This window comes from Netta rufina (genome assembly GCF_964035555.1).
Source record: "Netta rufina genome assembly, chromosome: 3".
NCBI classification, from domain to species: domain Eukaryota; kingdom Metazoa; phylum Chordata; class Aves; order Anseriformes; family Anatidae; genus Netta; species Netta rufina.
This window is the reverse complement of record NC_140125.1, coordinates 34097489-34122641: the sequence shown is the minus strand read 5'-3', so window position 1 is coordinate 34122641 and position 25153 is coordinate 34097489. Positions and strand designations below refer to the sequence as shown.

The 25153-nt window shown below is 35.0% G+C and overlaps 1 protein-coding gene across 2 annotated transcripts in view; it reads right to left on the bottom strand.

Annotated features, from left to right (window-relative positions):
• The window catches only part of TTC27 (tetratricopeptide repeat domain 27), a 111333-nt gene that overhangs the window by 4742 nt on the left and 81438 nt on the right, over nucleotides 1-25153 (bottom strand). For both annotated transcript variants that reach the window (XM_084284974.1, XM_084284975.1), the window contains exons 12-17: nucleotides 23835-23957; nucleotides 17598-17825; nucleotides 12213-12311; nucleotides 11131-11183; nucleotides 8218-8383; nucleotides 3410-3607 (exon numbers count right to left, since the gene is read on the bottom strand). In XM_084284974.1, coding sequence (XP_084141100.1) covers nucleotides 3410-3607; nucleotides 8218-8383; nucleotides 11131-11183; nucleotides 12213-12311; nucleotides 17598-17825; nucleotides 23835-23957 — 867 coding nt within the window. The remainder of the gene's footprint in view (nucleotides 1-3409; nucleotides 3608-8217; nucleotides 8384-11130; nucleotides 11184-12212; nucleotides 12312-17597; nucleotides 17826-23834; nucleotides 23958-25153) is intronic.

The following is a 25153-nucleotide window of genomic DNA, read 5'->3' as shown; positions in this document are numbered from 1 at the left end:
TATATATGTATTTTTGATGAGTATATATTTTACAGACATCTATTAGTTGTCATACTGCACTGGTTCTCACTGTGAACAGGAAAAATGAAGAAAATAATTGTAACCAATATGGCAGGAGCAAGCCATTAAGAAAACACGTATAACAAAGAGCATGAAAGACACATGAAAAGTAAAGGAAAGCTTTTGTTTTCCTGTGGTTTAAGGACAAGAAAGAATAAAATCTGCCAACTCATCTCATTATTGTAATTTTTGTTTATAACAAAATTGGACAATGGAAATCTGGTGATGTATTACGAGAATTAGTACTCCATTACCCAGAAGAAGAAATAAACAGTTCATGAGTGAAATTAGTTATATTTGTATTTAAGGAGGTTATGAATAGAAGTCAGGACATACCACAGCCCAAAATGATAAGCATAATTCATAGAATAATCTAAATTCAAAATTCACAGAATAATACAAAAATTTATTTCATTAAATCCCTTAGCTCACTTCATAAAAGTTCAGTTGGCTAAATCAAAGCACACAAATCAATACAAGAAAAAAAACTGAGAAGCAAGAATCAATTTTTGCTTTCTTGTTTTGTTTTCTTTCTATAGCATCAGAAATACTAAAGACAAATGCATGTGAAAAGTTGCCTGGCTTGGTTCAATGACAACTCTTCAATCATCTTTTTAAAGAGTTTAAGTATTATATAAAAGGAAAAAAAAAATTTCAGTGCAGTACATGTACAAGAGCACAAGAAAGACTTGTGATTGCTGAGCATGGACAGATGAAATACGTGTATAAGCTTCTAGGCTGATAAACCCCATATCTTTCTCTCTCCTATTGGAGTTCCAACATGGCAATTGAACCATTCATGCTGCAAATAGCAGTAAAGATGTATTGAAGTCAAACCAGAGCAAATTAATTTTATTTTTTTTTTCCATAATAGCCTAGGTCACAGTTGGTGATAGCACTGGACAGCAGAGGCAAGAACTTCCAAGAGAAGGAACAACAGGCTTGTTTACAGCAGTCTGATTTTAATCTGCATGTATCTGAGAAGCAAGTTTTGCTGATGTATGTTAGGGAAGGGAAAGAATTCAAAGCCTGATGGGTTGTTTGTTTGCACTTCTGGATCATGGATTTATCCTGGAATCCTGAAAGGAAACAGCTATGAGCTGGGGAGAGATTAAGGAACAGAAGGTTTTCAGTGACCTGGGTCTGGATCAGCAGACAACTTGAAGGTTGGAAAGACTGTTTGGTGGGAAAGGGGTGGACTGGGTTCAGCACAGCAAATAATGTAGTGTTCAATGTGGTGGTAAGTCAGGTGCATAGAAGTTTAAAAAGAAATATGTACTAGGTTAAAGTAAAAAAAGCAATGGTTTTACACTAAGTTGTAACCCCCATCTGACTTTGATTCAACTTACAAAGCACTGTGTTGAATTGTAGCTGTACATGTAGACCCTACTGATTCACGGTGTCAGATGTAATATCAGAACAGAAAGACAAACAAGCAAACAGGAAAAAATAACACCACAAAACCCCCTCTATAAATCTGTTCTGTCAGTATTAGTTAAGTGTTAGGTACAACACTAACTAAATATAATTAAATCTGTATTAAATAGGGTATTGCATTATGGAACAAAGGTCAAACTCTGCATTTGTAAGGATGTACATGATCCTATGACAGATCTTTTCCATTTCTGTGTCCTATGATGCCACAAAATAGTAAATAATACCCTTCCAGAATTCACTGTCCTGTTGAACAATCAATGTGGGTTGAAAACTGCAATAATACATCTAGAATTTTTCTAAAGGTAACTATATTCACTTAATATCTGACACAAGATGATACTTGTGCCAAATAAATACTCAGTTTTTCACATTTTTGCTTTATAATATGGTATCAGTGATATCAGAAAAGCTACCAGTGACTATCTAGTGTATTGTAAATTAGTTTATGCCATGGCTGTAGACAGTTTTGCTCTGCAGTACCATCACACTATGATATGTGGACATGCACGTAGGCATACCTTAAGTATTTATAAACATGATCAGAGTTTACAGGGCAAGCTAGACCACATGTTCCATAAAGAGTCTGATTAGGAAACATAGTTAAATTCCTGTCTACTCTACAAATTGAAACCATGTTTTTTAACTGGGTTAGTGAAAAATACTGTGATGTAACCAGATTCTGATATGATTACATTTATAGTATAGACAGGGCCTCTGCTCGTTTGCATGTCTGAGTAAGAATCTGAGGATATATTACAGGATATTGCAGTGTCTGTATTTCTGAATTCTAAATAGGCCAAATCCCTTTTGTCATTCAGCTGTAAAAAAAAAAAAAAAAAAAAAAAAAAAAAAAAAAAGGAAGTATCATGGACACTGACAAGGACTAAACAAGACATTTCACAGAGCAGAGCATGAATAAGAAGACATTGAACAAGGCCCAAATAATTACAACTTTAACCCCACAGCACACAATTTGTAGGCGCAGCTATCTGCATAATATACTGGATATCAAGTGACAAGTAACCCTCTAGACTGACTTTTTTGCCCTGGCCAAAGGCATACCCCCATTAGGAAACACATATTGAGTGCTGACGTTGTGTATTTTCAGCTTCAGTGAAGATCTGATAACCCGTAAGTATTTTTGGAGTGTGCAAGGCTATTTGAATTTTGGAAATTTAACACCAAATGCAAAGCACAGTCTAGCATACAACAAAGTAAACACTTGTAGCACTGCAAAGATGTTATTTTTGGAAAGTGCAATCATCTCAATTACCTAGGAAGTGACAGGAAAAAAGAGATAGAAGTTATCATAGTTAAAAGAGAGACAGGTAAAGAAGAGCCAACAGCTTAACAGGTTAAGAATTACATAGCAATATCAAGTCCATTTTAAGGTAAGCCAGGACAAAGTACTTTTACACTGGGAACTCTGAGTAACAGACCACTTCAATGTGCGTTTTTCTTCAGAGGTGTCAAAGAAGAATTTAGATGGCTTATGATGCCACTGGATCATGCCATTATGATCTACTTTTTTTTTTTTTCCTGGAGAAGGTACAATATCTTGTCTTCAGAATTGTAGATGCCAATTAAAAATAAAAACATAATATAGCTATTAGATTGCTGCCAAGAAAAGCTTCAGAATATCAATCCAGGACAATGAACACGTATCGAGTTATAATGTTTTAAAATAAAATACTGATAAAAGAGATTGTTTAAAAAATATGAATGTAAAACATTATGGTCCTGCTAGATAATAAAAATGTGTGGTGTAGAAACACAAGAAACAGAAGATAAGCTTATAGAAACACTAAAGCAAAACATTTGGAACTAGAGCACATCTTACTATCCCACTTCATTTGCTAGAGGACAATGTTTGTACTAAGTGTGTATCGATAAAAACAAAAATCACATTTACCTTTTCAGTATCTTCACTGCTATCACTCTGTCCATTTCCATAAAGTTGGGCATAGAGTCTCCAGATTTCCCCATCATTTGTCACTCGTGAAGTCACTCGGCCCAGGAGCTCTTGCAATTTCCCCTTCAATCCACTTGCTACCTCTCCGGTGCGATCAGCCATCCCATTCACTACCGCCCTGACCAGAATAGCCAGCACCTTAAAAAAAGCAGCAGGAAAGTTTTTGTTTCAACTCAAATCAACATCAGTATATGTAATGAGCATCTTGGTATCTCCAGCATTTGATCTCTATTAATGGATCGGTAAAAAACAAATGTAGAACCATATAGTAAATATAGGATTATATTAATAATCCTACATACACGTATATATGTATATTCTTCATATATATGAAGAAATACATTATTAGGGGAGTAATTCAACTAATTTAAACTTCATCTACAAGATTCTATGGTTGGAGAAGATAAAGAGGTGAAAGCGTTAAGACAGAAATGTTGGGTTATCCTGACAGCCTAGTGTGCAAGAGGATAGCATAGGAAATTGCAGCAGCATCACAAAAGATTTTTTTACCTTGTAATATGGCTATAAAAAATATTAGTCAACAGGCTGAACCAGAGCATTTGAGGTGATGGAAGACACTGTTGTTTACAAGACCTTTATTTAGTTGCCTGCAGAAATTGAAAGTTATAAACTGGATGAGATGGAAAATTGGAAGTCAACTGAAGGCTACCCTGGGAAATTCTGTGTTTTATGTATTTCTAGTGAATTACTTGTCAGGTCAGTTCAATCAAACTTTTTACAAGTACTCATTTAATGACATTACTTTCTGAGTCACTGACTAGAGAATGTGGGATCTGACCTGCAGAAATGCTGAGCACTTGCAGCTGCTCATGAACTTGATGGGAGCCAGCATGTATGAAACGCTACATAATACCAAGTATCCCAGAAATAAAAAAAAAAAAAAAAACAAAAAAACAACACACCAAAGCATGAGTCTGGGTCTTGAAGTAGACACAGAATTAGAAGACAGTTTCACTGCACCTCAGTTCCGTCTCATGAAAATGGAAGCAACAAATGTAAATCAATGAAGGCAGTGGATCAAGTTACAAGAAAATTAAACCCAGGTAAGTTAGGGCTTAATGAGAACTACCTTTTCTGTGCAGTACATGAGAGAAATCAGCAAAGAAATAATCTTAACAATAAAAATAAATGTAAGTCTTTTAGGATTTTCATTCAAGATAGACAGGTGAAGGGTATACAAACACTCATTTGGCAACTTCAACATTTTTGTCCATAAATTCATATTTACTATGAAACCAAATTAATAACAATACTAATATCAACCAATTAATATAAGGAATTTTCAAAGATGATCAACCACAAACCACAAAAAATATACTGCTACTCTAGCAGAAGTAGGGTGATGGGGCATCCTCGCAAACCAAGATGTAGTTTAGTGGCAGCAAGTAAGATAAAAATTATCACAACATCAAAGGATATTACACTTCAAATAAAAACATGTAAGGTTTTGGATTCATGATGTCATCTTTCCAAAACTTTTCTTATATAGAATGATTCAAGTAACATACATTCTAAGGAATAATTACTGAGTTTAAAGAAATAAGTCCTTTGCAAACAAACAATCAAATCAAAATGTCTGATCTTGTTATGACATAAATGTTTAACAGAAAGTGAAAAAGAAAACACCCTCCATCTCCCCATTTTTTTTTGTCAGATTCAACAGCAGAAATATCTGAACATCAGCTAAATGTACCCCCAACATCAAAACTGTAAGAATATACCACGTACAAAATAATAGCCTGTTTTTCTTTTCGATTATAAAGGGCTAGGATTTTGGACTAGGATGATAGAAAATCTGATCAACTATTAATAGTCCAAAAGTTCTGAAATTCATATTGCATTCATGTTTTGGAAACTAAGGGAATAAAACCCAGCATTAAACCAATTGGGTGTTGCTTAATTATTTGCTTGAAAAACACAAGCACATGCTGATATTTCCATTAGCTTAGCATTGGCATGCGTAACATAGAAAAGGTGCAAGAAGAAACTTTGTGATCTGTTTTGAAAAAGAACTAAAAGCAGTCCTGAGGGTTCATATACGTATGACTTAATTTCTCAAGTTGATGGTAACAAAATTGTTCCTCTAAACCCTAAACATCCAGATGTGTATCACATAGTTATAAAATGTTTTATAGACATATCTTTTATTTGCACGTGTAAAAAGGTTCCTCAGTCAGTAGGATTTAGCGACTGAAACATAACTCTTATTCTCATAGAGGTCATGCTTTGCTTTCACTTTAATCATAGTAATTTCTCATTTTTCTGTCATTCAGCATGTAAGCATTAGCACTACAGCAGTTAAAGTAAAACCGGTGTGAAAGCCCAGATTAAAGGGTCCATTAAATACTAATGAATGATTAACGCTACTTGGCTGTGCCCAACTGTTCAATAAAGCTATTTAGAATTGCAGGTGAATTGTGCTAATGATTAAGAAGTAGTAGTAGGCTAACGGAGCATTCCATTTTAGACCATTTTGCCTATTTTAATTTATATCTGGGAGAGTTAAGCTGCCACATACACTGAACTGTTCAAGCAATGCTCTGCTGCCCAGGATCCTACACAAGCAGTAGCGTTCTTTTTTTGTTTTGTTTTGTTTTTGGTTTGCCACTTTTAATGAACTGTGCCCCACATGACCACTGTGCCCACTGTTTGTGGTTAGTATGTCACATCATCTGCATTCTTCTTCCTCCTTTTCTTCTGAGAATGACTGTTTACCAAAAACTAAATAAAAGACCACATGGGGACACAACCTTAGACATACATGTACTAATGAACACAACTGTTCTTAAATGCTGTGATCAGTTAGTCTCACTCCACAGTTGTTCTCCAAACAGTTCCTTTCATATAAAAATTCACTTCAAACTATTTTTAGACGCTTAACTAATGCAAATCAAGCTTGACTGTGCTCAAGAAAAGAACCCTCAGATACCAGATCCAAAATGACAACTCTGTAGTCTGTGAGCACTCCCTATACTCCTCCCAAATTTAACTTTTATAATAAAGACAATTGTCATTAGTGAACTACTTAAAAGGAAGAGGACTTCAAGAAGTACCAACCCTCTCTCCTGAAAATCCCCTTGGAACATTCCCTTGCAGCCTTTTATTAGGAATGGGTCTGTCAATATGAACCACTGAAGTGAGGATGACATTTGATGGGAAGGGTAAGAGAAAATGTGTTAGATTCTCAAGAGCACAGAGTTGCAGAGCAACTATACTGTCCATACTTCTGAATTCATATTCTTTGACAGTACAAGATGAAAATCTGCTTTCTGAAAGCATAGCTAAACAGTTTTTCCACCTGCAAAATAATTTTGTTACTTACAGAACTGCAACTTTCCAAGTAAAAAAGTATTTCTTGTTTCCACAAGCATGTATGTTGCAAAGCCGTGTCATTAGCAGTTACAGAAATTTCTTGGCTGCATTTACAGCCTCAGACTAATATTTCAGAGGCTAAGAAGACAGTTAGAGCAAACTTTCCCCTCAGGTTCTTTCCAATGACTCATCTACTAGCTGAAGGTATAGATAATTCAATGAGTAAAAGTTGTCAAGGTGTATTTCTCAGTAAATTCATGAATATAAAAGCAAATATAGAAATCTAAAGAATTTTAAGAACCAGTAAAAGGGAGGTAAGAGAGCATGCTTTAAATACTACAAGGGACTACTAGGAAACAGGGACTTTTGATAACTACTTCCCCTGCTGTAATGTTTTATTGTATTGTTGATCATTTATAAAGAGCCCTTCTGTTTCTCCTTATTAAGTTCTGCCTGCAGAATCTGTACATACTTACATCCAGCCTCACTATATCCTGATCTCAGAACCTTTGCCACAAGGATAACATCATTTCATTACTAGAATAACTTAAATGCAAAATTTCTCAAAGCTCCATTCTGAACTCAGAAGTCTGGTGCAGAAAAACAGCAACGACATAACAGAAGTCACAGAGGAAGATATAAATGCCTTACTGTTATTGGAAGAAATCAGTGATTTACAAATATGACTGGATACTATGCTGAAATTAAATATATATATATCAATGTATCTGCTGTAATTACACAAACCAAGGACATTTCAGATTATAAATCTTCAAGCGCGCACTCTTACTTGATGCATTCAGTCTCCCAAAAGGAATCCTGCAACACTGATTGGGCTAAAAGTGTTTTGTATATGAAGGTCCAATGACTGTTTTCTGTTTTCACAATTAAAATCTGTGACTCCTACAAATACTGAATATAACCTGAGAGAAGAGAACACAATCTCTGTTCCAGATTATTAAGAGCCATCGTTCTGACTATAATGCGTTCATCAATTCCTATCTATGAAAAATATCTCACCTTCAAAAGCTCTTCTGTGGAGTTTTCAAACACACTGGAAAAGCTCGCCTTTCTTTAAGCTAAATTAACTTACATTATTCCTGATACTGACATATGCAGGAACAATGTGGAAAGATAGGGTTTCGCACTGCCTTTTATTTAAGAATAGACCTGAAAACTGCCAGGTTCATTTGTGCTTTTACATTGTCTGAAACAATCTGGATGCAAAGGTTTTCCTGTTTGTCCATTTTTTAGATACTTAAGACCTACAGTCCAGATATCAAAAATTTAAATGGCTTGCCTACGTAACTTCATTGGTATGCGCACTATCATTACTGATACAATTATCAGCAGTATTCTCAGCCTCACAAGAAGAAACATAGAACGACTTACTATGAAAATGAAAACCTCCCCACCTGTGTATCCTTGTACTTTTCTCTTAAGTCCATAAGCCGGTGATAAGCTTTAATTGCTTCTGAAAACTCTCCAACATCTGTACTGGTGAGAAGATAGTTCTCCCAAATTTGCCAGTGCTCATAGTTGCACTTGAGTGCTTCCTGGAGGGTTCGAAATGCTTTGATTCTAAATAATAATAAAAAAAGAAGAAAAAGAAATAAGATTCTATACAAATGTACGAAAATCAATTGTCCTTCTATCAACTAAAAGGCAGTCTATTTTAAAAAATCTGTTTAAAAAACAATGCAATGTAAAAATAATAGTTCACAATTTATAATACTGATACTTCCTTGTCTTCTCTTGCCAATTACCTTCCATCAGTTCACTCCTCAGTATGCTCTGTCTTATCTAGGTTACCTCTATGTTAGCTCTCAACTACATTTTGGCAAAGTTATGTACGCAGAACGCAAAAATTCACTGTAATTGTGCCATCTATGTTGATATTTTCATTCTTGAATTTTTAACTGAAACCATGAGAAAATAACCTTACACTACAATTGCAGAACACATTAAAAATAACTTTAAATCTCAACTTTGCAACTTTTTTTGGTTTGTTTTTGGAAAAATTTATTTTTCCACAACTGAGGTCATGGCAGGTACAGAATGACACTGCTTGTTTTCATCTTAGAAATGGTGACAAGATACCAAAGGGATGGGATGCAGATCCTATTCCTCAAATCATCGCTCTTGCTACACTACAAGTCCTCCAGGTTCTCAAAATGAATCTCCTATGTAATCATATGATGGAGTATCTCTATCCAGTGCAACACTTGAACCAGTTCCTATCCAAATAGGAGCCAGTACACAGCACCAGTGCGCTATGCTGTCTTGGAAACCAGGAATCTCTCACCCAAAGGACAGAGGAACAGCCTGCTTGTTTTGAGAAAAATGAGATCTAAATTTCAAAGACCTCCTAGAACTCATAGAAAATTATCAGGTGAACTGAATAGTAGATTCCAGTTTCATCGCTTTCTTTTTTTTTTTCTTAAGGAAATTCAGAATACATAAAGTGTGTGGACTCTTAAAAAAACAAACAAATCCAAAACACAACAAAATGCCTTTCATTTGGGTGTCAACAAGCTGTTTGCATAGTGTCTTCAAAAAACTTACACATTTTCTATTTCTCTGTTGAATTACACTGCTAAGCCTTAACCAAATGAGCAACTCTTGGGTGGGACTGATTTAAAAGCCTGGCTGGAGCAAAAGAAAACAATTAGCTTTAATATCTTATTTTTCTTTTCCTTTTTCTCAGTCCTCTCTCCCCCATGCTTTTTTTTTTTTTTCTCCTTTTTTTTTTGTTGTTGTTAATAGGCTTGAAAAATAAGTGAACGCATTCACCACTGCTTTTCTCCCCCCAAATAAGTTATACCGAAGCAAGCTACAACAAATACACTCTGTTTTCAAAGTGAAATAAACAAAATCATACACAGTCTTTATGTATGAGTGATTAGAGAAGTAATATATTTCAAGTATCTATTCCAGAGCAAATAGAGGACACACTCAGCTATTAGCATATAAAACTATCTTATGGTTTCTTATACACATATTCCTCTCCAACATGATTTACATGGAAAAAAAAGGTCAAAAGCTACTCCTCTTTACTGTTTTTGATGTTACATTTAGCACATTAAATCACAAGAGCAGATTCACAATCACAATAAAGTGAAACTGATCGTTCAGTAGTGTTTCAGCCTCATAATTGATGAATGAAAATGATTTTGATTGAAGATACTTTTATGAATCATGCATAAGCCAATACGCTGAGCACTTAACATCCTCTAAAACTCTATGCAAAAGGAAGAGCAATCTATCAGAAGCAGTCTAACACAAAAAACACATTGAGGAAAGTGATTTTGGAATGAATGTGCAATCACCTTATTTTCAAAAAGGCTACAGAAAAATTAATAGAGGAAGCACTGTACAATTTTATAATTAAATTGTGCATTCTTAAGGCACTGCTGAAGATGCAGGAAACTAATGAAAAGGTAAAACAAGCTTTTGACTTCTACTATACTTTTTAGCCTTAAGCAGTCATTCAACCTTCACTTTCTCTTCCCTCCATTAACATATCTAATCATCTCTTGAATTTATTTCCAATATTAGTTCCCACATTTCCATCATACGTTTATGTTCCTTATATGTAAACTTACTATTCTTTCTCTTTCTTGTTTTTCCTCATGACTGCATAACTGTATAAACTGATACCAGAAGTTTTTTGTTTTTTGTTTTTTAATCTTATTTTATTATTTCATTCTTTGGGAATGAGTCAATTTGAAAATTCTTCTTAAATATTACGTTCCTGCAGGTATTGTGTGTCTAAAGTAATTTTTATTACATTGAGTTGAAATACAAAATAAGAAATGTAGTCCATTTAGGTCAAAGCTTCTTGTACTAATGCTTAAATTGGAAGGAAAAGAACAAGTGAGCTTTTATGTGTGTAGGCCTCCATCTGCTTTCATAACTTGAAAAATAAATTGCATGTTTTCCCTTAAATCTCCTGAGATAAATGTAGTATGAATTGACATAGACTTGAATATATGGTTTGTTTGAAATGGACATATCTGTCTAAAATAATCAAATTAGTTTCCAAATTTAATATGAATGTTTTACACTGGTTATACTTACTACACCATATATAAGTTTAACAAAAAAAGTGTAGTCTTAGAAGCTGCTACTTTTATACAGATTATGAAAACACATTTACGGCAAAATGAAGTTATCAACGATCCAACCCAAGAGAGAGAACTGAAGGGACAGAAATTATGAAAATAGAGTTAAGCACATTATGAAGACAAAAACAACGTCAAAAAGAAAAGGAAATCCCAATTATTTGTTTTGGAAGCAGTAACATCTAATCCTTTTGAAGTACTTACTTCTGTTTTAATCTGATATATGCAGTTGATAAATTGTTCCAGGCCTCAGCATTCTACAACAACAAAAGTACCACCAGAAAAATTATTTACTTGATAAAAATATGTAAATTAAACTACTGTGAAGTACCAGTTTTGCTAATCATGCATATTATCACACATTAATATATCATGTGTGCTACAAGGCAGTCAAAATGCTACATTAAAATGGAAAATATTGCATGAAAATATAAATAAATATATATTACTGATTATAGCAACGTTTGGAAATATGTCTTTAACAGTCTTCTGTTTGGAATACACTGTGTTAGCTCTTGCCTCCCTCTGGTTTAAACCGTAAAGAGGCATCCTTCACTTGGATCTAACTGGAATGGATCGAGAGGTCACTGCTGCCAGCAGCTGATCACTTCTCACCACTTGGAAGCTACTAACTTACACCTCTCTAGTAGGGGAATAAGATCATCTGAATGTCCCCTAACGTATCTCTTGCAAAACTACCAGGGTCAGTTCCAAGGCTTTAGCTAAAAAGGATTGCACAGTGCTTTATCATTTTTCTGGTAAAACCAGCAAAGCTCTGCTCTGTGTACAGTACATGTATTGTGTACATGCTTGCCTCATGCATCCAGAAAAAAAATGGCTAAAAAAGGTCCATTCCCCTTGTGCTCACAAACTAGACAGTAACAAATTTATCTGTCATACAATCACTTATTTGACTTGCTTCCCCCCACACAAAAGCATTTGATTACTTAGAGGACTAAGTATTTTATTTTGGTGTTTTATCTCTCCTTGTGTTCTTCTCTTTCCCTTTTCCCTCTGTTTTAGCAATGTATGCAAGCATAAAGGAATTTTCTGGTCATTTTCTGTGTATTTTGACATTCACACACAGCTATTTGGACAAAGTTAAGTTTTGGGCAAGTATTTTTATGATGCCTCATGACAAAAATATATCCTTTATGTAAAAGTTTAATTTATTCAGAGGGCTAAAGTTTAAAGAAGTTTTTCATTATTGCTTTGCTTGTTTATAATGAAAACATCCTTGTTGCTTTTAGATAAGCCATCTGAATTGCTTGTTGAAATGTACATACATCTGGTTCCAATGTCACACAGCGCTGAAATGCTTTGGCAGCACCTTCATAGCCTTCCAAAGCAATGTATGCACAGCCCAAGGAAAACCATACACCTAGCTGGAGAGAAAAATGGATGATTACAGATACACATACACATTTCTACACAAAAGTTTTACCTTTATACTCAAAACCACATAATTCTTATTCATTTTACTTGATTTTCAGCTATATTGCATCAGAATAAATAATAACCTGTATGTAGAATATAGGAAAACTTTAAAGTTTTAATAAATATGGATAAATGAGTGTTCTACAGAGACCACTTAACCACACATGAAGTGCTCTTTAACAGCCTGTCTTCATTTAGAGAGTAAAGTGACAACTGCTTATAGGTTTGTACATTTTGCTTTAACTCGTGAAAAATTCATATTCACTGCGTATCATTATAATTAGGTCAAATACTAAGAAACCTATTTTAGGGAACCTACATTTTACAAGAAACTTTTCTGATGTTTCTGATCAAGTTGTTGGCTCACATGCAGGGTGCTGTTTACCCCAATAGATTAGTTGTGAACTCCACAGCAGGTATTTTATACAGCTCTGTCCAGATCTGTGTCATTACTCTTAGCCTCTCAGCCCTAACTTAGAATCAGTAAGAACATCTGATCCAGCTGGGTTAATCTGAGTTGCCTGCTATACAGTCTATAGTTAATCCGCTTCACAACTTTGCTTAGATCCCAGCATGTAAATACATCGCATCCATCACTGTCAGATCTGGCACCCAGGTGGGCGGTCTTCAATATATCAAGAAAAGAACTCAATAAGCTTTGCAATAAAGATCTTTTTTTTTGCATTTGGGAGTGTATTTGGAATGACTGATCACGTGGATGTATTAACAGGCTAAGGTGGTTCTGCTAATTATACCCGGCCTGTGCAAACATGAAACATCTACTTTTCAGCATTGTCAGCCTGTCACCTTTCATGATCCTTAAATTCATCACTCTGAGAAGAAACTGCATATGAACAGAAAACCATTTGTTTCCCAAATCTCAGAGGGGAAAATTTATAGGAAATAAATTTAGTCCAGTTTTATTTTTGAGTCACTTTTATCCATCCAGTTTCCAGAAGACCAGCACCAACATTCCCACATGGCAGCTACCTTATTAACTCACCTTTCTCTGCTTTTTAGATTGACAACTACCTGGACAAGAACAGTGAGGTAAGAGACTGGAGGAATCAAATATGAAACTGAAGGCTGGCTACAACACTATAGCAAAGAATATAGTTAAATTGTATCTCTGTCAAGAGCGACAAAAAAGTCATTGCATTTATTCTTCTTCAAACAAATAATTACGCCACGGATTCCCTTCTGGCCTTGTACTTCCAGCATCTGATTGACTAAAACGTCCACTATTTTAATTTCCAAGTCATTTCTGAGGATGATGATGAGCAGCTGCATCTCTCAGCTTAAGCTGAGCATAAGGTCTATCAATCCTTAAGCTTGTCAACCCTTTTCTCCAAGAAAGCTCACAACATAAGGAGAAAGGGAAATGATCTCTGTGGAAGAAAGCTGTATGAGCAGGCACCGAGCAAAAGCTTTTTTTTTTTTTTTTTTTTTTTTTTTTTTTTTTTTAATTTTGGTAATTTGAAACAAGATATTTTGCCTAGCAGTAACTATGCATGAAGGTTTCAAGTGAATGGAAAAAAAAATATCTGAGAATTGCCCATACTGGAGAAGGTTGGGAAAGGTCTCCAGAAGAGATGCTAAATGAACAGTGAGATGGAAAGTCTCTGGAGTAGGAATTAGGACAAGGAGCTAAGTTGCTGTGGTATGGGGGCACAAAATATACAGCAAATGGAATGGGTCATGCAGATAGAAAAATGCTGCCATATGTTAAAGAAAACTTCAGCCTCAATCATAAGTAATTAACTGCATAAATGAACAACAGGACTGGTGCAGATTAAAATTTCAGGCCTTAGTTGGGAAAAACAAACAAACAAAATATGAAGACTGCATCTCCAGATACTTGACTAAAATGGAGAATGTAACATACTGAGGAATATTAGAAAGCTGTGAAAGTAGAAAACTCTGAAAATACAGGGGATTTAAATTACTCCAGTAATTTAGTTTACATTCAGTAAATAACAATGAATGCAGTTCCAAGGATAAATTTTATGAAGAAGTTAGTCAGAAAATAATACTTATCTTGATTCTGATCATTATGAATGATCAGGTTCAAAAGGCTACCATACAAAAGATGCTTTGTAACTACCTTGATTCAAGAGTCCTTCAAAAACAACGGCAGAATATTTAATATAGAAGATGCTATTTTTAAGTGCTGCTTAAAAATAGCGAAGCTATATTAAAAATAAAAGAGGCAGCAAAAAGAGTAAAAGGTCTGCAGAAAACTTGAAAAATTTGAAGACATTTCAAGGCTTGGAACAATGTCATATTGTCATTCATAAAAGCATCTAAAAAGACCAGACAATCGTAACAGTTAAATGAAAGGAGATTATTAACAGGACACACTTTAATGGGATTTGCTAGACTGATCAGAAAGCTAGAGAAGAACTCATTTGCCAGCTTAACTGAGAATATATGGTAGCAGTTTAAAAAATAAAAACATAGGTTCATCAGCTTGATCTACTGTCACACTGAAATGGTATTTTATTGTTCCTTAGATAGGTGCATCTAAGGGAAAGTGTGCATGAATTTCTTCCATGATGTAAGGACAATAACTTTTTAATAATATATTTAGGATACAGTTTAAGAATGGATTTATAGCTTTTCTGAGTGGAAAGAATGGTGAGAATTCCCTTTTTATTGGGAAGGGCATGAAATTTGCTGAATCCACTGGCTGATGTAATAACTGCTCTGAGGAAAGTGACTGACTGAAAGGTAGTGCAATGAAAACTCCGTCCACAGTTCAAAGAAAGTTTTGTCAAGACTTGTGGAACTAGGTTAAAGTTCTTTTTTTTTTTTTTTTTTTTTTAAATAAAAAAAAAAAAAAAGTGTTGGCTAGAGGTTCAAATCTTGCTACTGATTGGAAAAACACATGAAAATGAACTGTAACATTTTCTCCTTTTCAAGACAGAAGACAGTGACCAGCAAAGGAAGATAATTTGGGCTCAGTCTCTGTTAAAACTTGCCATCAGGAATTTCCAGACAAGTCTTTAATAGCTTTAAATGATCATGAATTTCTTTTAAGTAAGTCTAAACAATTCTCTTATATTAGCATGAATATGGTTCCAAAACAACCAGTTTAAAGTATACCTGGAAAAGAAAAGTAAGCTAAAAACTCAGATGTATGAAGAAACTTTCTGTAGTCTTAAAGCAATTTCTAGCATTCACATATGGCAAATACACATATATTTGTTTCAGAATCTAGTGAATTCTTTAGTATAATACTCTTAGGAGGATAATAGTGTTAGTTCAGAAACTATCTTTACCCTGCAGAGCAAAATTACTCTTTAGAGTTAGTAATTAAAATTTTAAGAGCTCTGAGTGAAATCTTGAGTACCTTTTTAATTACTCGTTTTTGGCATAGTTAATCTGCTTTATAATTGTTTCCTTTGAATGCGTCACACTGGAAGAACACATTATAGCTTTAAGAAAGCAGAGACTTGATATCATTTTCGCCAAGGAATGATACCAGCTCAACTCTTGTTTAACTTGCTTTTATTATTACAGGAGGAATGAGAAGGAGACTTGTCGAGAATAAGGCTCACTGCATTGTCCATAGCTTTAAATTTCCGATGTAGTCAATAGCAATCTGATTTCTAAAATGTGACTCTTTTCCGAAATTTGAGAGAGATCATTTGTTTTGCCTGACACCCAGGAATATTAGCCTGAGAAGTTGTGTTTATTAGTTATATGTTACCGTTTATTAACATAGAAGATGATTCTTCCTTTCTTGCAGACTTTGTGAAAAGGAGCGTGGACACAAAAAGGGTGCCATGAACACTGTTTCTGGAAAATTCAAACATGAAGTGACTGGGTGTAGAGAACCATACATTATTTAGTATATGAACTAACAAATCTGTAATTTAACAGGCTGTAAGCTCTGTTTCTTATAGACTTTCACAGTCAGAGAACGCACTGCATGGGCTCTTTGATCTCTCCTCCTTTCTCTTTCCACAATCCACTGGAATTGTCTCAGCCTATCCTTGCAAGATGCTCTTAGTGAAAGTGTAAGAGAAGTGCAGCTGTCACCCATTAGGCACACACTGAAACAAGTAATTCTGTGAGCGGCAGTATTAATGAAGATGGGTTTCAGATATATTTCAGCTGTGAGATTAATTCTTTTGTTCATTCTCCAAAGTCTAGTTACAGCGGTGGTCAGCTCAGACTGCAGAGATCTACATCAGAGAGTTCCACTAAATTTCACCAATTGGCCAAAGAGTACATAGGCTTAAAGGAGGGTTGACAGAGAATGGTTTTATCCATCAGATATCTGGAGGATTCATTTGCTGCAGTCTTAAATGCCTTCTTCCAAAAAGGTTTCTCATAACCACTGAAAAGAAAATTTCTTTGTAATAGGGAGTCCTTGTTTACCTTACAAATTATTCACAATTCTGGAAACAACTAATGAATTTTCCTCATGTTCCCTGTATTAAAGAGAATTCAAGAGAATTTAGAGTCTTTAGAGTCACCTGCCCCTCTGCTCTTTGTGTACAGAACATCCCAGAAGAGGAAACAATTCATCTCTCTAGTGACAAAACACACAGACTTCAGAAGACAGAGATATGCCAATCCACGCTATCCATTTACTCAATCTGTTTGTTTGAAACAATTCATCTGAAACTTAAATAGAGCTTCCTGAGCAACATGAGGAGGAAATGTTCGCTTTCCTATATGGTCTGGACTGTTTTTCTTGGATTATCTTTCACTTTAAACTTCCTTTTGATAGAATGGAAAATAAAATGGCATCTCAGCAGAATGTTTCTTAGTTTTGAACCCTGTAAGCCAACTTCTACAACCTTTCATTCTCTGTGAGTCCTCTAGATTTCAGTAAGGCTCCTATCGGAGTCACAGTATTTATTTTGTTGGCATTGGCATTTCCTGAGACAATAAGGGAACTGAAGACAAGTGAAGCATTTAGAATGGACATCAAAATGAACAAAAATGTGTTTTTAAGTTATCTGGAGTTCATTTGAATCAAAACAAGACAGATTCACTGGAAGAAAACACATTTTGTAAATACTGAACAGCTTCAAGATATAAGATCTGAGAAGTTGGAGACCTCTGAAGTTTTTCTAAAGCAGAAGTATAGTAGTAGTTATATGGAATGCAAAACAACTATTTTGAAGTTATTGCACAGAATTAACTTCTAAAAAAGTACAGAATCCTTCAAAACTTAAGACACTAACTAAAACATAGCCATATTCGTATAATTCTCCAACCTGCATAGGGTTGATCTGCACTGAACGTTCAAAGCACTCCACGCATTCCCTGAATTCCCGGTTGCGGAGATGGAGGAGGCCTTTAGAGCGCTGTGCACGGGCACTGCGGTGCCGAGAGAGCTCCCAGGCCTTGTCATAGTACTGGTGGTCTTTAAGAACATCACCAAGTAAACAATATAAACCTGGTGTTTCCTTCTTCTCTAGCTCTCGTCTCAGTATTTCTTCTGCCTGTAAAAGAACGGAGAGAAATCAACTTGTTAATTGGGCAATTTATCTTCAGTTAATCACTTATCTGAACAAATACCACTTTAGCACCTCATAATCATCAATTAAAAATTAAGAAGTGGGGATAGACAGGAAACAGTATCTTGATCTAACACAGCAAAGATTAAGTCTAGAGAGAATCTAATTCCAATCTGTTCTAAAAAAAGAAAACAATGAAAAAAGCACACACACAAAAAACAAAAGTAAAAAACAAACCACAATACTTCGTGATCACTGTAATATAGTGGCACTTGGTTTAATGCACCAAGGGAAACATATACATCAAAGCAAGAAGGAGCCAGATCCTAATTTTATATTTTGTGTGTGTATTCTGTATCAAGAGCAAGTACCAGTCTTGGACATCAAATCCACACCTACCTCAAGGCAATGCAGTATCAACATCATTAGCATATGTTCAATCCTGTTGGTGTATCATCTGTGGATTTTACATATCCTAAAAAGTATTCTTGCAATGACTAATTTCTTTTTCTCTAATTACTGTTTTCTGAAGACAGCAATTTCCATTCTACTATGCCTGAAAATGCATCTATCTTTAAAAATACATTTATCTATAAAAATGCATTTATCTTGGTATTTGAGAAAATATAATTAAAATATGTACAGCATTATGGAAAAGACACAAGCTTTGTCTCCCAGAATCTGTTATGGGCTGCTACCAAGTTTTAAAAGCTCTTTATCTCAGGGTTGCTATCTCGCTCTAACAATAAAATTATTGTTTCTCTTTTAAATAAGAGATAAGTCTGCTTTCTGTGGCTTTTTGAAACGATAAATACGCTGGACAGATCATCTGTTGTTCAGACTGAACTCTTACCTCAGTCCCCCGCTGCAAAAATGTTACATACATAATTCAGCTCAGTATAAATTTTCTATCTGAAAAGATCTATTTGAACCATGTGAACCAAGAGATCCAACACAGCCTGCCACAGAATTAGAATCTGACATTATAACACTAGTTTTTCTTCTATCATAGCTAGGTTATCTAAAATGAAAGCTGTGTTCATCTCTGTATTTAAATGACTGTTTTTCTTACTTCTATGAGAACTGTTTTATTTCCCATTCACATGATCTCTCAAGAATCAGTCAGCTATGCGAGTCTTTTGCTCCTTCTCTTCCAATCAGAAAACTCATTGATCCAAGTTGAAAGTCATCTTCTTGATGAAAAGTGACTTCTTCAAAAGTTTTATTTTGTTTTTGAAAGTTTCAACATATAATAATTTTAACACTTCATTCTTACTGTAATTTTTGTTAACTACTTTAGTAGGAAAAGTCTGTAAATACTTAAAGTGCACAAATGCAAAAAATGGAGTATATTGTTTAGATTTGTAAGGGGAACTTTTGCTAGCAAAAATGGAATCCCATAAAGAAGAAAATTAGGGGATGAAAGATAGGAAAATAACTCCATGGTAGGTGTTTTTAGTGCCTTTGAAAGAGCTCTCCAAAGAAAAATGAGCAATTCAGAATCAGCCTGCTCAAAGCATTTTAAAATATGAAGGCTGCGCCTGTGGACTGTTTGGTCAAAGGACAATTTAATTCCTCTTCTCTGCCATTACAAGAGTCAAGGAATGTGTATTAACAACAGATGCTTAAGATTTCATTGTAGTTTTCTAGAGCAGAGAGAACTGAGCACTTTATTACTGCAATAATCACATTAGGCACCAAAAAGTAAGTTTTTGTTCCTTCCTCAAATAAAAAAAAAGGCTGAAATTCTGCTATGATGTGAAAAATTGAGTGCATACTGCTGCTTTACCTCTTCCTCAGTAGGTTACTCCCAAGCTTAGATGACTATTCTGTGGTAGTGCTTAGTACCAATCGTTCACCAGACCAGAAAGCCAACCATTCACTAATTGCATTTCACATTTAAGAGCATAAAGATATCATGATCTGGACTAAGCTTAAAAGAATCCATTGCCAATGTAAATATTTCAGCACACAGATAAAACAGAAAATTAAATAAGCAGAAGTCTGACTTTTTCTTCATCCGATTAGCTATCTGATCATCTCTGCCATGTTACAAATCTTTTTATCACATAAACCTTTTAAGGCTAATACAAAGGATCGTAACTACAAACTAAGACGACTGCATTCTCACAACATTTATCCTTTGTCTCCTACAAAACCAGATAATACAGGATTTCTCATTTTGCTATCGATTTACCTTTACAGAAAAATATTCTTTTCTCCTAACTTCATAGTAAACGGTTTTCAAGAACACACTTTTAATCATTGATGAGAACTCTACTTTTGCAAGGAGCAAATCTTATCTTAACAATAAAAATATTATCAAGGAACATTTTCCATGCAGTTCACACACTGTACATAAAAATACAACCACTAGAGATTTATTGTTACTAATTAAACAGCTATTAAATATTAATCCAGATGTTTCATAATTGAAGCTGGTATCTAAGCTTTGGTAAAAAAAAACCTCTCAATTAAAAATTACCTAAAAATAATCTAAAAAAGAAACCATATAACTCTTACCAAGTGAAACATTTAATTATAACAACACTGCTTTTCACAGAATTGCCTATACTGAATTGGATAGAAATGCTTTCCCCTTTTCTGCTTGCACATTATTTGCTAGACAACCAGAGCAGTAGCATGAAGAAGCAGAACAGATGAGCATGGAAGAAAGTGAGAAAAAAGGAGAGCTTTTCAGTTTTAATTTAATTGTTGTCTGTAACTTCATGGATGACCTTGGGTGAGCCATTTACTCATCTTTCTCAGTTATGCAGCTACACAGAGAGAAAACAGACTTCGAAGACAAGTAAACAATGATATATAGTGAAAATCAACCAAGTTCTTGAACCATCTTATGAACTAATCAGTGTAACACTACCCAACTTCGCATCTGGAAAGCATTTCCTTCATTAAAAAGTAAACGTCAGGTATCTTACTATAATTGAGCTGCCCCACTTAAATGTTTTGAGCTGTCTTTGTCATGTTGTAACGAGAAAAATAACTCTGTGGAAGGTGGATTGCTGGGTAGGTTGGTCTAAGACCAGGCTATGTGCCATGCTGTGCCATACTCTGAGGAAATGATGGGGACAGGGCTGAAAGCTGTGTTGTACAGCAGAATAACAGCTCTCGTGATTTTGTCAAAGGTGAGAAGCTACTGTGCTCTAGAGCTCCTGCCTGAGAGAAAGGCCTCGCTTCTATTGGAAGAACTGAAAATCCACATCTGCAGCTCATCCCCTCTTTTCTTTTTCCTTTAGCAGGGAAAGGAAAACCATTTTTAGTGCAGTATCTATTTCAGGAGAGGTTGAAGAGTCATCACCTAAACCAAAGAAAGTTGTCTGATGTAAATAATACTCTCAAGATCTCTGGGTCTCCCTCACAACTGAAAGAATGAGAGAGACTTTTCAACACCAGTTTTCACTACAATGACAGAGGTTAGCATCTGCTTTTCAGGAAGCCCGCTAAAGGAATACAAGTGAATGACAAGGCCACAGCAACCATCAACATACTGTGTGTTCAGATTGTAATACTTTTTTTGTTGATGTTTTTCTGTGCCCCGCTTTGCTCACTGCTTCACACTATGATACTCTTCTGTTGACTCATGTTATGATATCATTTTTTACTATTTTTGTTCAGATTATGAAACAAGTGAATATAGAGCCATATCTTAAAACAGTAAAGGATCCACAAAAAAAGTTTTCTAAATGTGACATCTTTCTTTGCACAATTTGAGTTGATATATTGCCCTGTTATAACTGAGTGAACTATGCACTTCCAAGTGTATAATGTGGAGTTGTTTGTACCCGTATCTACATCCTCTGACTTTTCTGTCAGTGCACGATTTGAAAATGGAGGAAGGAACATATTTCTTTGATGCCTAAGTACGCAGACTAATCGATATTGTTGATATTTGGCTGTTTTATTAGCTTTTCCTTTTTTTTTTTATTAGGTTTTTCAGTATTTAAATTAATGTTTCCCATATAAAAGCAGCTGTAAGTGAAAAACATGCACAAATTTATTTAACAGAGTTTGTTCTTTTTGGCACATGTTTATTATGTCTTAAATGACATGAATGTCCACTGAAGAACACCTTGCTGTAGTATTTCCTCATGCATTTCAAAAAGAAAAAGTACGATATTTAAAAACCGCAACATTTTTGATAAATACACACAGTTCACACACTGCAAGCTTTCTGATAAGGAGCACAAAGTTACTCCCCTTGGTGTACGAATAAATATTTCTAATTTTCCAGCTTTTTTGATCTGAAGCTTTTTTTTTTTTTTAATATCACTACTGTTACTTAGTACTTACATAGTGCTTTCTGTTTTCAAAGTACAGCCCAAACCCTCATTCTGAAAGCATTTCTAAGCAGTTTCCTGTGGCAGATATCCTGTCCTATTCTCTGAGTGCCATTTTCATAACTCCCTAAGGGCAGCTTGTGAATGTAACTAGGACAGAATGAATTTCCAGGAAATGGAAAATATTGACCTCTACTTCTCCACTGTACTGAAAGATTGTGGTATTAGCATAGTACCCCCAAGGCATGCATAATGTGACACAGAATTGACAGCAAGGCATACCTGATAGCTTATAATGATTGAAATCTAGTCATTGGTGAATGATAACAATAATAAGTAAATATGAGAAATTCTGTGTTTTGTCTATTAAGTTATAGGTCTCTGTTCAGTAAGCTTAAATTACTATAAGCAATGTCTTTACAAAGGCATACATATATTTAATGTTACCACATACCAAACAGAAGAAGAGAACAGAGAGGAAAACAAAAAAGATACTTTTGTCTGAAATTGAATATTTCTGAAAGTTATCTAAATACTGAAAACAATCCTTGATACCGTAAGTTCCTGTTACAGTCCCTCTGTGTGAGAACAGAAGAGAACCAGAAGAGAACACAGCTAAACTGACACACAAATAGGTGTTGCTTCCAGGCATCACTAAAATCCTCCTACTAATGCTCTAACTGGAATAGCAAAAATATCAAGCTGCTACCGCCTGCTCATAGCATTTTTTAAAAATTCTGTCATCTATACATAGCTAGATGATGGTTTTTAAATTATCTCTGCCTGGAGCTGATCACATGTAACTGCAGCAGTTTTAAAGAAATGACAGAGAGGCTCAGCAAAATATCAACAGATTTCACAAAATAAGATAATGCCTTTTAATCTTAGGCCATTTTTTGCCTCAAGTGTTTGATTCTGTAGTTTTTATATGTTAACATAAAGTAATTAAATACATCAAGCACTGATGTTGTTCTGTTTAAAGCACTTGTAAAAGCTACAACTAATGGTTGGAAATCAAGGGAGAAAGAAAGCAGATTCCCTCTTGATAAAGCTCCCAAACTCTATCATGAGTGACTGCTACAACCTTCATTCAATACCCATGTTACACCTTGTTGCACATCTATAATTGTTAACTTAATTTTCCTTGAATATTTGGGAATTGTTTCAGTGTGTTCAATTTAAGTGTTTTCTTGCATCCTGAGTTATTTATCCACTTCTATTTCATGTAGTCATTATCCCAGATTTTTATTTTTATTTGTTTTTTTTTTTTTTTTTTTTTTTTTTTTTTTTTTTTTTTTAGCATTCACAGGTAATAATAGACTCACATGTCATGTGTCCTAAATGGACTTTTCTCACAATAACCCTACAGAAGTACATGTCAATTATAAAGTTATTCACTGAGAGAGTGGTTGGGCACTGGAACAGGCTCCCCAGGGAAGTGGTCAGAGCACCAAGCCTGCCAGTCTAAAAAGTGTTTGGGCAATGCTCTCAGACACACGGTCTGATTATTGCGTAGTCCTGTGCAGAGCCAGGAGCTGGACTCAGTAATATCCTTGTGAGTCCCTTCCAAATCAGGACATTCTATGATTCTGTAAGATTCAGTAAGGTCATCAATGCATTGACAGCTCAAGTCTGACTGCTTCTTATTCCTGTTCCCACCGCAAGACTCTCAGCTGTGAAAAACAGTTTTTCTTACCTTCCCATGCTGTCCTGCTCTTTCATAGCAGATTACTGCATCTTCCCACATTTCCAGCTCCTCATATATCTGTAAGGCAGAGCTGGTGCATCCAAGCTCAAAGAGTAAGCTTGCAAGCTGGCGCTGGAAAGATAAGAAATTCCACAAAACTGAAAGAAGGTACACAGTCCTCTTTACGTTTTTAAAAGATGTTAGAGGCATTTCTGACATCAACAAGAAGCAGACAGAATATGAAATTACTCTCTTGAAACCCCAAGCTGAAGCCTCAAAAATTTATATACCTTACAAAAAAATCAATAGAAAAATAATTGCTTTGATTTGACTCCAATTTATGCCAGTAACTCAACTACTTTGAACTAGTTTACAATACAATATAAAAATAGAAACACACATGTGAAGGATGAATTGAGAGGAGAACTTCCATCCCTTAAGTGAGGCACATGGCCTATGCGGCTGGAGAGCAGCTGCAGCAGTATGTTGGGAACACAGAGTGGGAAACAGCCTAAAGGAAGGCAGTAAAGTTTCTTCTAGCAATGCCTGCCACAGCAATCTGTACCTGTGCAAACACAGATGGAGAAAGGCTCTGAAACAATTGTGCTAGGGACACTGTAAGAAATCTGTAAGTGCCCCAAACAACCACTGCAGAAGTGCGTTAGTTTCCAGTCAAATCCGTATTAGATTGGGGTTCAGGTTCAAATCCTTAGTTAAGTTTTCCTCACAGATAAACCAACCTCTTTGTTATTTCAGATCCAGCTATTACTTCAGCGTGTTTAAGAAAATAAGAGAAGAGTTCTTTCAATTTAAAAACAAACAAGGTATGTTTTTATGACTTTGAAAAGTTGCTTTTGGTCTTCTGTTTATTTTTTTTTAAGAGGAGATTAAATTTGCATATAGGTTTTCATCTCTGAAGAAAGGATAACTTATTTACTACGGGTAAGATATATACAATCTGGTTTGCAAAAACAAAATGAGAACAATCTGTATAAGGACACCTAATTATGCTATGAGATCCCACACAGTGAACCTCTGCAGTGATTCCGGTGATTCTGAACAGATTCTCTTTAGTTCTGTGTAGATGGCATGGATCTCTCGTTACAGGCTTGGCTTCAATGCCTGTTACAAATTTGAGGAGTCACCATACACTAATAGATTAGCTGTCAAAAAAAAAATGAAGTTGAGTACAGTTCTTTTAAATAAATGCATAAACTGTGAAAGTCTGTAACTAAGTAATTTGTTCACTTAATATCAATTAATTTGAAAAAAACGACTACATTTTCCAGCGTCTGAAATTAAATAAGATTTATGTTTTATGAAATTTA